This window comes from Psilocybe cubensis, chromosome 6 (assembly GCF_017499595.1).
Source record: "Psilocybe cubensis strain MGC-MH-2018 chromosome 6, whole genome shotgun sequence".
NCBI lineage: Eukaryota > Fungi > Basidiomycota > Agaricomycetes > Agaricales > Agrocybaceae > Psilocybe > Psilocybe cubensis.
In genome coordinates, this window is record NC_063004.1 from 707,137 (window position 1) to 721,585 (window position 14,449).

Consider the following 14,449-nt stretch of genomic DNA (forward strand, 5'->3'; position numbering starts at 1 on the left):
TCCCCTTTTTATCTTCACAGAATTATCTTATCCTTTCATTATCTTATCAATTATCTGATTAGATAGTTTATTTCTTTCATCACAGCCTTTTTGCTCCACTTCTTTCTAGTAAATTCTATATGATTCCTAGTCTTACTCATCCTTTTTCTATATGATGTCACTTTTATTCTTTAACCTTCCTTTATGATGTAATGTAGGGAATATTCTAGAATAGCTGTAGAGTATAAATACTGGACTTGTAGGTAGCTGTAGCTTCAGCTTCAATCTCTTAGGATATCCACTATTATTAGTGTGATCTCTTAGAATCATTGAGTCTCTCTCACTCTCTTATTCTCTCTTTGCTCTCTTACTCTCTCTCTGCTCTCTCTCTCTCCCTTGCTTGATCTTTGTTGGTGGCCTTGTCACACTAATTATAGTGTTGCCCTGACAGAAGATTGAAGCTCTCTCAAGACAACTCCACCATCTCTCTTTCAACACCAAACTCTTCAACCTCTTCAACCTCTTCAACATCATCACCTCAACCTTCTTCCCCCACTTCCAACCCACCAACCTCTTCATCAACCTCTTCACCAATCTTCTTATCAACCTCTACATCTCCACCAATCTTCAACATCCTCCTCAAGACCTTTCCTCAAGACCTTTGGCTCATCATCTTTCCTACTCTCTGTTGTGTGCTGTGTGTGAACTTAGTAGATAGGAATACCAACTGTTGGGGCAGACACAGTCCTACTAGTGTTCTGTTTTTGGTGGTCTAGGAAATATCCAGTAACCCTGTGATGCTAGGTTTAGAGCCCTGAGTGGTGTGACAACTGGGTATCCAGTAGATAGATATTTTTTTTAGAATACTTAGTATAGTTTCAAGGGCACTTTTAGTAGATAGCTTCTCCCACACACACATCAGAGAGCCTACCTACCCCTACCCATGGACATGGACCTCTCCCAATTGCCTCCCACCACTCCTTCTGTGGAAGAGCTCATGCATCAGGTTCAGCTCCTTATCCAAGAGTTGAATTTCCTTAGACAGCAGCAGCAGTCATCATCCACTCCACCACACCCTCAGCAACCAGTCAGTCAGTCACCATCATCACCACCACCACCACCACCTGCTGCTCTAGATATTCACTCTTTCCCTACCCCTCATGTTGCCCCTTCCTGTTCACACTCTCTCATTAAAGTCTCACCTCCAGATCCATTTGATGGTTCTATGGAGAAGGCAGAAAACTTCCTCAGTCAGCTCAAATTATATTTCTATGGGAAAGGGATTACAGATGACTTTCAGAAAGTTATTTGTGCTCTATCTCATATGAAAGGAGGTACTGCTGGGAAGTGGGCATATGAGAAGACTAAAGTAATAGACAATGCTCAGTCCCAAGCAGGTCTTTGGGCTGACTTTGTTTATGAATTTAGGGAAGTGTTTGCAGATCCAGACCCCTCCAACACAGCTAAGCATAAAATGCACATGCTCAAGCAAGGCAGACAGACTGCTGATGAGTATGTTGCTAGCTTCAGGGCTCTGATCTCAGATACTGGGTATAATGATGCTGCTTTGGTAGACCAATTCAAGGCTGGGCTTAATGAAAATCTCAGGAATGCAGTCTACTATGTTCCTGACATGCCCAAAACCTTGGATGGATGGATTAAATGGAGTACTAGGCTAGATAGGCAGTGGAGACAGAGTGAGGCCTTTACCAAGTCTCTTTCCTCCTCCTCTTCTTCTCCCTTTCTTAAAGCCCCAACTCCCAAGGCTGTTTCTAAGCCTACTCCAAATCCTCCAGTCTTTTCCAACAGCAGCTCAAGAACCTTTGGTGCTCAGGCAAAGCAACCAGATGTAGTTCCCATAGAGGTTGACTCTGGATAGAAGTCAGTTAGGCCAATTGTTTGCTTCAAGTGCAGAAAGCCTGGTCATAAGGCTATAAACTGCAGGTCATCAGTTAACATCAATGCTATGACCCATGAAGAACTGGCTGACTACTTTGGGAAATTAATCTTGGAAGGCAAGGAGCAGAAAGATGAGGAAAAGAAAAATTTTTAGAAGCACCATTGGTGAAAGACATGTCCCAATGAAATAGATTTAATGTACTAGAAAATGAAATTGACAGACTTGATCCTCAGTCTTCAGATTCTGGTGCAGAAATCATGTCTTCTTCTTCCTCTCTTTCTACCTTCCCTGAAAAGATCTACATCCTCAACCATAATCCTAAAACCTCTACCCATTTGTCTGTCATCTTAAAGACAATGGACACAGAGAAAAGGTTATCTGTTGATGCTTTGCTTGATTCTGGAGCTACTGGCCTTTTTCTGCATTCTGGTTTTGTGAAATATCATAATCTCAACACAAAAAAACTTCCTAGAGCCATTCCAGTCTATAATGTTGATGGTACTCTCAACAAGAGTGGCTCTATCCATGAAGAAGTAGACTTAATTATGGTATACAAGAACCATACAGAAAGGGCCACCTTTGCTGTTTGTGACTTGGGAGACAAATCTGCTATCATTGGACATACTTGGCTTTGGCACCATAATCCAGATGTTGATTGGAAGACAGGGGATGTTCAGTTTATTAGATGTCCCTCTGACTGCCAAATGGAAGCCAAAAGAGCCAGAAGAAAGAGGCAGAGAATAGCTGCAGTCAAAAGAAGAAAACTCCCTCAATTTGATGAAGAAGAAGATGATTCTATTGAAGATTCTTCTGATTCTGAGATTGAGCCTGAGGACAGAATTTTCATCTCATACCTTCATCCTCAGAAGCAGTCTATTAATGCTACTTCTACTATGTCTCAAAGATTAGCAGAAGAGTCTCATCAGCAAGCTGATTCTCCTAAGAAAACCTTTGAAGAAACTGTCCCTAAGCACTATCACCAGTTTAAAGATGTTTTTTCAAAGGAATCTTTTGATAGGCTACCAGACAGGAAGCCTTAGGATCATGCTATTGAGCTGAAACCTGGTTCTGAACCTTATAGATCCAAGATTTATCCTCTCTCTCCCAATGAACAAAAGGAACTTGATGCCTTTTTAGAGGAAAATCTGAAGTCTGGCAGGATTAGACCCTCCAAGTCACCTATGGCCTCCCCTGTATTCTTTGTCAAGAAGAAGGATGGATCTCTTAGGCTTGTCCAGGACTATAGGAAACTGAATGAAATGACCATCAAGAACTCCTACCCCCTTCCATTGATTTCTGACATTATCACCAAACTCAGCAAAGCCAAATACTTCACCAAACTTGATGTTAGGTGGGGATTTAACAATGTCAGAATCAAAAAGGGAGATGAATGGAAAGCAGCCTTTAGAACCAATAGAGGGCTGTTTGAACCATTGGTCATGTTCTTTGGTTTAATCAATAGTCCTGCTACCTTCCAAACTATGATGAATGATATCTTTATTGAGCTCATTGATGGAAATGTTGTCATTGTCTACATGGATGACATTTTAATTTTCACTGAGACTCTTGATCATCATAGAGAGGTAGTCAAGCAAGTTCTGCAAATCCTAGAACAGAACAAACTCTACCTTAAAGTAGAGAAATGTGAATTTGAAAAGGAAAAGATTGAATATCTTGGACTAATCATTTCACAAGGCAGGATTGAGATGGATCCTGTCAAGGTAGAGGGAGTTTCTAAATGGCCTGAACCTGAAAATGTCAAGGATGTCCAATCATTTTTGGGATTTGTTAATTTTTATAGAAGGTTCATAGAGGATTTTGCAGACATTGCTAAGCCCCTTTATGAATTGACAAAGAAAGGAACAGTCTAGAGATGGAGCCTTAGACAGCAGGAAGCCTTTGACCAGTTAAAGAAGAAAGTCACTTCTTCACCTGTCTTGATTTTCCCTAATGATAACAAGCCATATAAAGTTGAAGCAGATAGTTCAGATTATGCTACTGGGGCTGTTTTATCTCAGGAAGGATCAGATGGGAAATGGCATCCTGTAGCCTTTATGTCTAAGAGTCTATCTGAAGTAGAAAGGAATTATGAGATCCATAACAAAGAGATGCTGGCTATTATCAGAGCACTAGATGAATGGAGACATTATCTTGAAGGAACCCAACATTCCTTTGAGATTTGGACAGACCACAAAAACTTAGAGTACTTTATGGTTGCCCAAAAGCTCAGCAGAAGGCAAGCCAGATGGTCACTCTTCCTGTCCAGATTTGATTTTACTCTTCATCATAGGCCTGGTAAAAGATCTCTTAAGCCAGATGCTTTGTCTAGGAGACCAGATCATAAAAAGGGAGTGAATAATAACCAAAATGTAGTTCTCCTCAAACCTTCCTACTTTAAAATCCAGGCTCTCAAGCAGGGTCATGCTACCATTACTGGTGCAGAAAATGATCTTCTTAAGAAGATTAGAGAAGCTAAGGAGATGGATGAAAAGGTGGTTAAGGCAGTTCAGGAGCTCAAGAAATCTTCTACCAAGAAGATTGAAGGACAAGAATAGTCAGAAGAATAAGGCCTTATTCTCTACAGAGGGAAGGTGTATGTTCCCAAGGACAAAGATCTTAGAAGAAAGATTGTGGAACTGCACCATGATGCCTTCATTGCTGAACATCCAGGGAAATGGAAGACAATTGAGCTAGTCTCTAGGAATTATTGGTGGCCAGGAATGTCACATTTTATTGCAGCCTATACCAGAGGTTGTGATAGATGCAACAGAACCAAAACCTTTCCAGCCAAACCTCTTGGCCTTTTAATTCCTACTGAGATTCCCTCTGATGTCTGGCAATGCATCTCTGTGGACTTTATTATGGGGTTACCAGAATGTCAAGGGTATAATGCCATTATGGTGGTTGTGGATAGACTTAGTAAAATGATCCACATTATCCCTACTACAGATGAAGTCACTTCTGAAGGGACAGCCAGACTATACAAAGATTATGTCTGGAAACACCATGGCTTACCCATTAAAATTCTGTGTGATAGAGGTCCACAGTTTGTCTCAAGGTTTATGAAAGAACTCAACTCAATACTTGGTATCCAGACAGCCTCATCTACAGCCTACCATCCCCAAACTGATGGTCAGACTGAAAGAGTTAACCAAGAAATTGAGCAGTATCTTAGACTCTTTATAAACCATAGACAAGATGATTGGGTTGAATGGTTAGCTCTAGCTGAATTCTCTTATAACAATAGAGTTCAGGCTTCAACCATGCAGACACCATTCATGCTCAATAATGGCAGACATCCCAGAATGGGCACTGAACCCCTTAGAAATAGTAAAATGGACACTGTGGATACCTTTGTGAAAAATATGGAAGAAGCCAGGAAAGAAGCAGAGTCTGCACTTAGAAAAGCTGCTGATGATATGGCTAAATTCTATAATAGACACAGAGGTACTCCAACTCAGTACAAAGTTGGGGATTTGGTATGGTTGGATGGCAAGGACCTTAAAACTGATAGGCCCTCCAAGAAATTGGATGATAAAAGATATGGGCCTTACAAAATTACCAAAGTTATTAGTCCTAATGCCTATGAGCTTAAGCTGCCATCTACCATGAAAATCCATCCAGTATTCAATGTGGTTAAACTTTTACCTTATCACCCAGATATTGTAGGAAGAAAGCCTCCTTCTAGACCACCACCTGTCATTCAAGGAGAAAATCCTGAGTGGGAAGTTGAATTTATCAAGGACAGCAGACTTTTTAGAAACAAACTTCAATATTTGGTCAAGTGGAAAAACTATCCTAATGAAGAACTTGTTTTAGTGGGCCACCGCGGAGCGTGGTGTGACAAGTCTTTACAATTCAGTGTCATGCTTTGTAATAATATAATATATATATAATATAATATATATATATAATATAATATATATATATAATATAATATAAATAATAAATATAATTACAAATCTTGAAATCATTCCCGCGCGCCCGTTTGGGTAACTGAAGAAGTGCGGCGCAATAGCGGCTATCGACTTCTTAGAAGTTGATAGGCTGCCATGAAGTGGTGGGGGTCAAACAGACCCGCCCATCTTCCTCTTTCTTCCCAACCCCCACCATCTCCAACACCTCCCAGCAGTATTCGGCCCACCTCGTGCTCAAAAAAAACCGAAAAAATGACAAAATATTCAGACGGATTGGCATTGACGGCAGGTACGTGCCGAATCTATTTTAATCCGCAGTTTTATTTTATTCATTGCGTTTCGTGCGTTTTGCGCTGTGCAGGCAAAACGCTTGCGTGCATATTTGTTAAAGGTGAGTAGTGGCCTGTTTTCAACTGTTATTAACTCACCTATCGCTTTTAGACGGCGTCACAGACGTATATCGTCCGTATTCTCTGATTTTTTGCATTTGTTGAAGGTTTTGGCCGCACGCAAGCCAGAAGCATCCTCAGTTGTACCAAATAGTTTCAGATTGTGTTTCGTCTTTATGGATTGCGCATGAAGCGCATACATTTTGGAGGCAACAGTTTCGGTCATTCCAAAATGGGCAATGGAAGAGCATACAATATAAGACTTCTTCTTCTCACAAACACGTTTGAAGATGATGCATCTTTGGCATCGAATGGGATTCATGCCCTTGCACTCTTTGCTGACGTTGGTACAACCCACGCAAGTTGGTAACGGATTGTCTTGCAAGGCGATGAGATAGGGAGAGTTGTTTGATAACAATTGTTGCACAAATTCAATGTAATCCTTTGCAGAGACATTGGTAGATGTCGTATTATTGATGGGGGAATGATCATTGGCTGATTGTAATGTGGAGCTGTCTATTCTGAATCGTTTGAGAGATATGAAGAAAGTGAAAAGTGAAAGAAAGGAAATGAAACATCATGATGAACAAAAAAACATGACTTTAGGGCAAGTGTATCTGTTCAAGTTTATATGACAGGTGCATAACTAAGGAGTTTATATGACAGCTGCAAAACTAAGGAAATGTTATTTTGTGTATGGCATGAATATGAATAGAGATCTTAAAGCTGGATAGCATGAGCATCAAATAGACGCTGAGTTAAGCAAGTTCATAAACAGGATGACCGTGGGAACATCCTGTGTACAGTGTACACAGGATATTCCCACGGGGGCAGCACGTCACCCCTGTGTCCAATTTGATTTTATATCATGTCGACGTCACCAATACATTATGGTCCAACCACCTCAAAACCATTTGAAACAGCACAGAATAACAGAATTTGAATGCCATAGATAGTAAAACAAACTTTGATTGTTTTATGTAGAATTAAAAGAAAAGAGTAGGTACATATTTGCAACCCACTCTCTAGTCAACAGTTGGACTGGACAGCAAAAATCCCCACTATGCATAGCATAGTTGAACAATTTAAAATGATTTCGACCGGTTGCAGGTTGTGCAATGTGAATCATATGGGACATAATGACCATCGAACCATAGGGTATTTCATTCCACAAAGGAAGATATAAATTTCTGTCTTCCAGCATCTCCTTGGTGAAAGTCTTCTCAGAAAAATCCTTCAACAAAGTACGCAAATCATAAATTGGAACTGCCGCAACGTATTAAACTTGGCAATAAATAATGGGATAAACTGAGGACTCACATTTTTTGCCGTAAGCCAACATTGTGGCTTTTTTCTTGGGCTGAGGAGTCGTCTTGAGCAATACCGCCGGTGCGGTTGTAAAAAGCAACTTAGGAAGTGTCTGCGCGGTAGAGCTCATTTGTTCATCTGCTGTGTGCGGTAGTCAGGAATGTCACATAGCCAAATAGAATTATGGTACTTACCACTTTTGTTGTTTGGTTTGTTCTTGGTGGTAAATTGTATCACGTTGTAGTAGGAAGGGACCTCTAACTTTGGTTGATGGGTTACCATCCTGATGACAGCCAAAGCCCGGTCCCACCAATATGCCATCGGAACCCCTTGGACGTAATGGCCTCCCCATGTCAATTGAGGATTCATTTTGTGAAGAAACGAGGACGTTGTCACAATTGGAGTTAGGCACTGTAATGGCTCTCCAGATGCGTTTCAAAGTTCGTAATGTTGTCCCCACATGGACTGTGACTTCAATAGCAAAGGGCTAACGCGACCAAGATTGACAAAACATTCCTCAATAGAAAAGTTGAGGAAGGATGCAAGGAAACTACCATTGGGAGATATATCACAAAGGATGGCAAATAATGACACATAAGCGACTTACCTGGAGGGAAAATTCGCGCCATGCCACTGTTGCAATTGACTGAAGCCCACTAGCCCATGAACTTGAGTGGTGTCGACGTTGCTAAAGGTCTCTATTTGCCTGCACTATCTGTCAATATGTGTGCTGTGTCGCATATGATTTGAGGTTTACCTGAGGTGTGGAAGGTTTTTGTAACATCCTTTCACTTCGAATTTGGGATCTCTAGTAATTCCAACCAAAACCTCGCACGCAAATGGCAAAGCCCTGAATGATATACAAATGTATGTGTAAGCTCATGTCACAAAATAAACGAGAACATGTACGCTGATTGAACATGATTGAGATTGGAGTCGTATACCAAAAGAGCAGGATTTCAGAGGCTACGTGGTCCCAGGGCGGGTGGCACAACACTGGGAGCCGGAATAGCGGCACTGGTGACAACAGGAGCAATAACGCTGGCTGTAACGGGGGCAGACACCACAACAGTATCATTGTCGGTAGCAACAGAAACAGTTCCCGCCTTGGGTGCCTGAGACTTCTTCGCAATCTTGGAACGAGGTGTCGACACTTTGCGGGTATTTTTTGAAGGAGATTTGCTTTCAAATATCAAAGAAGGAGTTCCAATATTGACGATAGAAAGAGCATTCATCCTGGAGGACGGAGTTTCTGCAGCAGCCTTGCGGGCTGATTGCCTGGCAGGAGTAGCAGGAGTTTTGCCGGCTTTCTTCTTGGGGGTGGCCCTCTTTGTCGGAGAAGGCGTAGGCGGAGGTTCTGTGCACATACGTTTGGTACTGCACCACTAGGGTCAACAAAAACCAAAGTTCAAATCAAATTAATTGTAACGTACAGAGACCTATCTGCAACAGGAGTTGCGGGTGTTGCTGGCAATTGTGACCGACTGAGATTTAAAAAAAAAAAAAACCAGCCATATCAGTACGACTTGAAAATCCGTATAACTGATGAACAACATACTGCGTAGGAAACTCAGGTGTAGAGGTAGACTCCCTCGGCCTTTTGATTTTGCGGGATTTCCGGAGAGTTGGGGCAGAAGTAAAGACACTAGAAACAATACAGTGAGAGAAAAACTACCAATAAGTGAGTAAAAGACTCACTCGTCGATGGGAGGTGCGGGGACGCTGATGATGTTCAATCAATAATTGACCAGACAGTGAAGATGATAACATACTTTTTAATTGGCTCCTCAATGTCCTCTCCTTTGTCAGTAAGAATACCTCCTTGCTCTTCAAGATTGTTCAAGTCATCTTCAACATCTTTGTCACCTTTGTCTTCCTCCTCTTCCTCCTCGTATTCTTCGTCCTCAAGTGCGTCTTCATCATCTTCAATGAAGTCTTCGAGGTCTTCGGAGTCACCGCCTTGCTCCTTTTCATCTTTGTCGTCGTCGTCGTTGTGGTCATCATCATCATCATTCTCGTCACGCAGCTCACCATCTGTAACCACCTCTTCTGCATCAGATGCTCCTTCATATTCCTCATCAGCTTCGACCGCGTTGACCGTTGCCGCTGTGGGAACTCCTTGGCAAAGCCTGATATAGAAATTCATTAGAAATGAAACGTAATTGCCCGAAGGAGAAACGTACATGGGGTTTCTATAAAAAGTGCAAATATTATTTAAGAAAATACATAGGTTTAGAGCGCAAAACAATCTATAAAACAAAAGAAAATGTACCCAGGCCTGAATTTCGTTTCACTGACAGTCACATGGGTCTTCTTGGGCTGTACAGGAGGGACTTTGGACAAAGGAGGCTGTTGAGCAACAACATTGGATGCAGGTTTACTAAAAGCACACAATAATCAATAACAGACTTATAGCAAGACAAATAAAAACACTGTACATTGTTTTCTTTTTTGGGGCAGCTCTCTTAACCTGGGCGTCCATGTCAGCAGTTTTTCTAAGAAGAAAAACGAAGATAAAGGTAAGTTAAATTTGGGAACAAAATAACAGAGGTACATACTTGACAACCTTCGCTGCAGCAACTTGTTTGTTGGTGACCTTTTGAGCAGGGGGCGCTGTACTAACAGGAGGGACAGCAAGAGCTGGCAACGGAAGTCAAACTGCCAAAGCAGCAGTATCAGCGTTCTTTTTAGCTTTAGGAGGCATTTAAGGACGAAGTCTTAGGGAAAGTTGAAGCGTGGATGACAAGGACAAGAAGAGGGATAACAAAGAATATATGCCAAATCAATTGGCTTGGACTTAGATAATGATCAGGGCCATTGAATCTTTCAGACGCAAAGTAAACAGGAGAGCAGGAAGAAATTTGACCCAGCAGAAACCTTGGAATTCTCAAAGGAATAACCAATCAATTTTAGTGATCGCTTGAAGAGAATATCCAAAGACCATGGTGCGAATGATTGTACCAAGAAAGATAAAAATGAAGATCCACAAGAACAGGGGGCATAAATGAAGAACAGCAAGAACAGGGGGGGCGGGCATACATTATAATATATCAAGTGCGATTTGATTGAGCATGATACAGAAGTACTTTGACACCCTTGGAATGTCATTAACAATGGACAAGAACTACAACATAAACGCCGCGAGTGAGTTTTTCTTTCATTCTTCATGTGTACAAAAGCTGATCAAGATTCAGAACTTAAACTTGAAAAAATAGTGAACAAACAACAATTGAACCCCAGCCACGTTCAATTATACAACGCGGATGTAAGGAATTCAATTGCTAAGCTTCAAAAACTTGCTACCACCAATGGCAAAGCCTGCTTTGTACGTCTACTCCATTGAGGTAAATTAATTACGAATGAAGACTTAACACTGTGTTACAGCTGCAACAGAATGGTCAAGCAATGACCATATTTACGTACCGCCATTGCTATCATGGGACTTGGAGACATTGCGTTTGATAAGGCGATGGAAAAGCTAGAAGAAGTTTTCCTCCATTTTGCAAACAATTTTCCCGCGGACAGCGTCAGCGGCTATGACCCAGTTCTTCACAAAGACACAGGTTTCAACGTTTTCCATGCGCATAGCCGATATTTCACAAAGGTATCCGCATATCAAGACAAATCTGACAACATAGGTTTTCATCCCCTGGTTGACCCTGATAACGTGTTGGCGTCCATGGCAGGGGACGGTTTCATCCACGCAATCGATAACGAGGTACAGTTTCTTCGTCGGGAGATACTTCCTGACGGAACAGCCAGGTATGTTTAGAAAATACCAACAATGCATCACAACCAAACTAACATCATGTTGCAACAGATATTATCCTTATAATCCTGTCTCCATACAAATTGGAGACATTGTCGAAATCAGTGTTGCCTTTGTCGCATTTCCTGCCCAAGGAAACAAGTACAAATTTGTTGTCGCTCTTCGCGGAATACTTGTCTTGGACCAGGAGGCAAGAGAGGTAAGCAATGTTACGTTGAACAGTCTCATAGCCATTCATAACTTCCAACAGAAAGCTGATATTCTCAGAATGCGGTCGCGCTATACTCCAGCGAAAAGACAGGTTGCTGTTTTGCATAGGACAAAGAGGCAGCTATACAAAGGTCAGATTGACATTGAAGACACGCAACAGAGGATGGCACGTATGCGCTTAAACGAGGACACAGTCCACAATAGCAATACTATGTCCCAAGATTAATACACATGTAGTATATAGAAAGACAAGGATATCATAAATGTGCTAAACAAACAATCAATCCATTTGCGAGAACATTGTGAATAACAAGGAATAATTTGTCAAGTCATTTTCATGACAGAAATTCTCTGAAGGTGTTAGTTGGCATCCCGTGGGAGAATCCTGCGTACACTGTATGCAGAATATTCCCACACTCGGCTGAATATTGGGAGAGGTTGACCGTGGGAATATCCTGTGTACAGTGTACGCAGGATTCTCCCACGCTCATCCGCAAGTCAAATTTACAAATTAAGACGAAAAGAATGAGGACAAGAACACAAGTTTATTTCAAACAAAAATTTGACTAAGGATGGAAGAAATTACAAATATCCATTCCACAAGAGGCTCTGTGGTCGAGGGCAATGCAACCAAAAAATATCTGCCTTTCTGGATAGCAAATACAAAACAGTCGCATGTACATGGTCATCTTTTTGCCTACATTACAGGAATTAAATTGACGAATGCCAAAACTAAAGAGCACACACCTTATACCCCTTTCCCAGGATTTGATAGCTTTTTTGATGCGCTCGTGTAATTGGTAAACATCCACCGCTGTGTAGTGAAAATCCAATGCGATACCGCTGATGCAACGGACACCAAAATGCAAACAATTGAATTCATTGAGCAACAATGCCTATGAATTGGCTTCAATAAAGGAAGTCTGATTTGCTTTGGGTAAAAGAGGCAAAGAATAAACCCAACAATGCCTGTCGCCAACCCGTCTAATCCCAGGAGAGAACAACTCTGGACAAGGATCGTAATGCAGCTCAACGAGAACATGACCACGAGATGAACTATATCCAACATTTAAGTTGTCCCTGATAGACTGTATCCTGCTTCGGATATGGCAGTCCATTTTCAAAGTTTGCAATAGAATGGAAAGAACAAATTTCAAGCCACGGGAATGATATTTTGCAAGAAATTTTTGCGCGCGCTTGAGGTCGGCAGGAGGTTGCAACAGAGAGACTTGATGTCCAAAGGTAGCATTTGGATACAAGCTGTACACCTTCTCAAAGGTAACAAAATTCATGACGCCGGCTGCAGTAGAACAAAATTGAAGTTAACATTGTTTCGACACATGATATTGGGGACATACTGCTATGATACCCCAAAATGCACTCTACCACCGATTGACAAGTCGTAATCAGTTGGACAAAAGAACCTTGGCGCCATAGGTTAATGACCACTCCGGTGGTATTGTAATGTCGATGAAGAGGATGTTCCTGAAGGACGATTTTTTCCATTTTCAAAATTTGTTCCGCCGTGGCGTTGTCCGGATATTTGGGATGCGGCATGATGGTAAATCCAATGGACATCATCCAGGAAAGAACGGGAAGTGCATATCTGTGCTCAACATACATGTCCATGTCACCCGGAATCCATGTATTAGCACGATTGATAAAATGCAAAACGGTGGAACCTGAAATAACTAGGCCAGTCTTGAACTGGAGAAGACGAAATGGCAAATGTTCATCGGGTTTGAAGATAGGAGCAAATAAATTTTCGGGACGGAAGGCGCAGTGCATATAGCCCGAAACGCGGTTGTTTAGCTCCTTGCAAGTCCAAGAGAAACGGTAGAGGGTTTTCAGATCCATCTGATCCATGTACACATCGTCCATGGGAGGCGGAAAGACTCTAAAAAATAAATAATAACCAAATGAGATAAAACAGTGAACATACTGTTGGAAACGGGGGGATAACGCGGAAGCCATGGGTAAAACAGTGCGGAGGAAAGTGCATTGTTTATACTACGTCAATAAATATATTAACCGTAAGCCAATAGACGCCCGACATAGGGGAAGAACAAATCAGTATGCGTGAGAAACGATCATGAATCAGAAAATCAAATTCAAATAGTACAGAACGCCCAGAACCCAAGAACGCGTAATTATTGAACGTGTGTGCCTGCACAGTTCTATTTCCAACCTTTCAGACCCATAGTTCAAAGAGTGCATTCGTTCCATCTCTAAGTATTAGTACAATATATAAGCACGTCAGCTAGACGGTTCCACATGGTTTTAAAAATTAAACAACAACGCAAAAAAGTGAATTGAGTAGGACTATTGTTGTAATTAATTTTATGGAAACGCACATTCACATTGCAATCAAAACAAATCAAAAACAAACTTTAAAGTAACCAATGGTAAAAAGAAGTTGTAGAATGAATTGGAAAGGGGTTGCTTAGGGGGTCCAGTGACCGCTTAAGGAAAATACCGATACCGGTAACGACATTGATCGCATCAATAATATTTTGATGGGGACAATTGGCGAGGACATTTTTGCTCGCTGGGTTGTGGGGATAAAAGAACTCATCTTTACTTATGTAAAGACTTGTAATGCACTTAGGAGCCTGCAGAGCATTTGAAAAATGCTTCTAAGGCTATCAAGGACTTCCATGCCAAACATCCTTCAGCACCTAGAAGGATTTCTGCTGTGACCTTTGATAGACTTTCTTTCACTCCTATTATTAACTTTACTGAACCTCCTCCTCTTCTTAAACCCTCTAAACTAACCCATCCATGTGCACATTGTGGAAAATGTGCCTTAGAGAGGGGGTGATGTCAGGGTTTCTCCAGTTTCCCCTCTTTATCTTCACAGAATTATCTTATCCTTTCATTATCTTATCAATTATCTGATTAGATAGTTTATTTTTTTCATCACAGCCTTTTTGCTCCACTTCTTTCTAGTAAATTCTATATGATTCCTAGTCTTACT

The 14,449-nt window shown here is 41.3% G+C and overlaps 4 protein-coding genes across 4 annotated transcripts; 1 reads left to right on the forward strand and 3 right to left on the reverse strand.

The window, feature by feature from the left end:
- Positions 1-7,161: 7,161 nt before the first annotated feature.
- Positions 7,162-7,862, reverse strand: JR316_0006746 (uncharacterized protein; the record flags this gene model as incomplete). Its single annotated transcript, XM_047892492.1, has 3 exons — positions 7,162-7,451; positions 7,506-7,634; positions 7,688-7,862. The coding sequence occupies 3 exons, from the start codon at positions 7,860-7,862 to the stop codon at positions 7,162-7,164; spliced, it is 594 nt and encodes a 197-aa protein (XP_047747774.1).
- A 590-nt stretch (positions 7,863-8,452) lies between these two features.
- On the reverse strand, positions 8,453-10,495 carry JR316_0006747 (uncharacterized protein; the record flags this gene model as incomplete). The annotated part of the gene is made up of 10 exons (XM_047892493.1): positions 8,453-8,870; positions 8,927-8,977; positions 9,052-9,138; positions 9,192-9,215; positions 9,266-9,622; positions 9,677-9,685; positions 9,766-9,873; positions 9,932-9,988; positions 10,052-10,133; positions 10,435-10,495. The coding sequence occupies 10 exons, from the start codon at positions 10,493-10,495 to the stop codon at positions 8,453-8,455; spliced, it is 1,254 nt and encodes a 417-aa protein (XP_047747775.1).
- Positions 10,496-10,929: 434 nt separating this feature from the next.
- On the forward strand, positions 10,930-11,698 carry JR316_0006748 (uncharacterized protein; the record flags this gene model as incomplete). Its single annotated transcript, XM_047892494.1, has 3 exons — positions 10,930-11,255; positions 11,314-11,461; positions 11,513-11,698. The coding sequence occupies 3 exons, from the start codon at positions 10,930-10,932 to the stop codon at positions 11,696-11,698; spliced, it is 660 nt and encodes a 219-aa protein (XP_047747776.1).
- A 670-nt stretch (positions 11,699-12,368) lies between these two features.
- JR316_0006749 (uncharacterized protein) lies at positions 12,369-13,446 on the reverse strand (the record flags this gene model as incomplete). Its single annotated transcript, XM_047892495.1, has 3 exons — positions 12,369-12,772; positions 12,831-13,369; positions 13,415-13,446. The coding sequence occupies 3 exons, from the start codon at positions 13,444-13,446 to the stop codon at positions 12,369-12,371; spliced, it is 975 nt and encodes a 324-aa protein (XP_047747777.1).
- Positions 13,447-14,449: the final 1,003 nt, after the last annotated feature.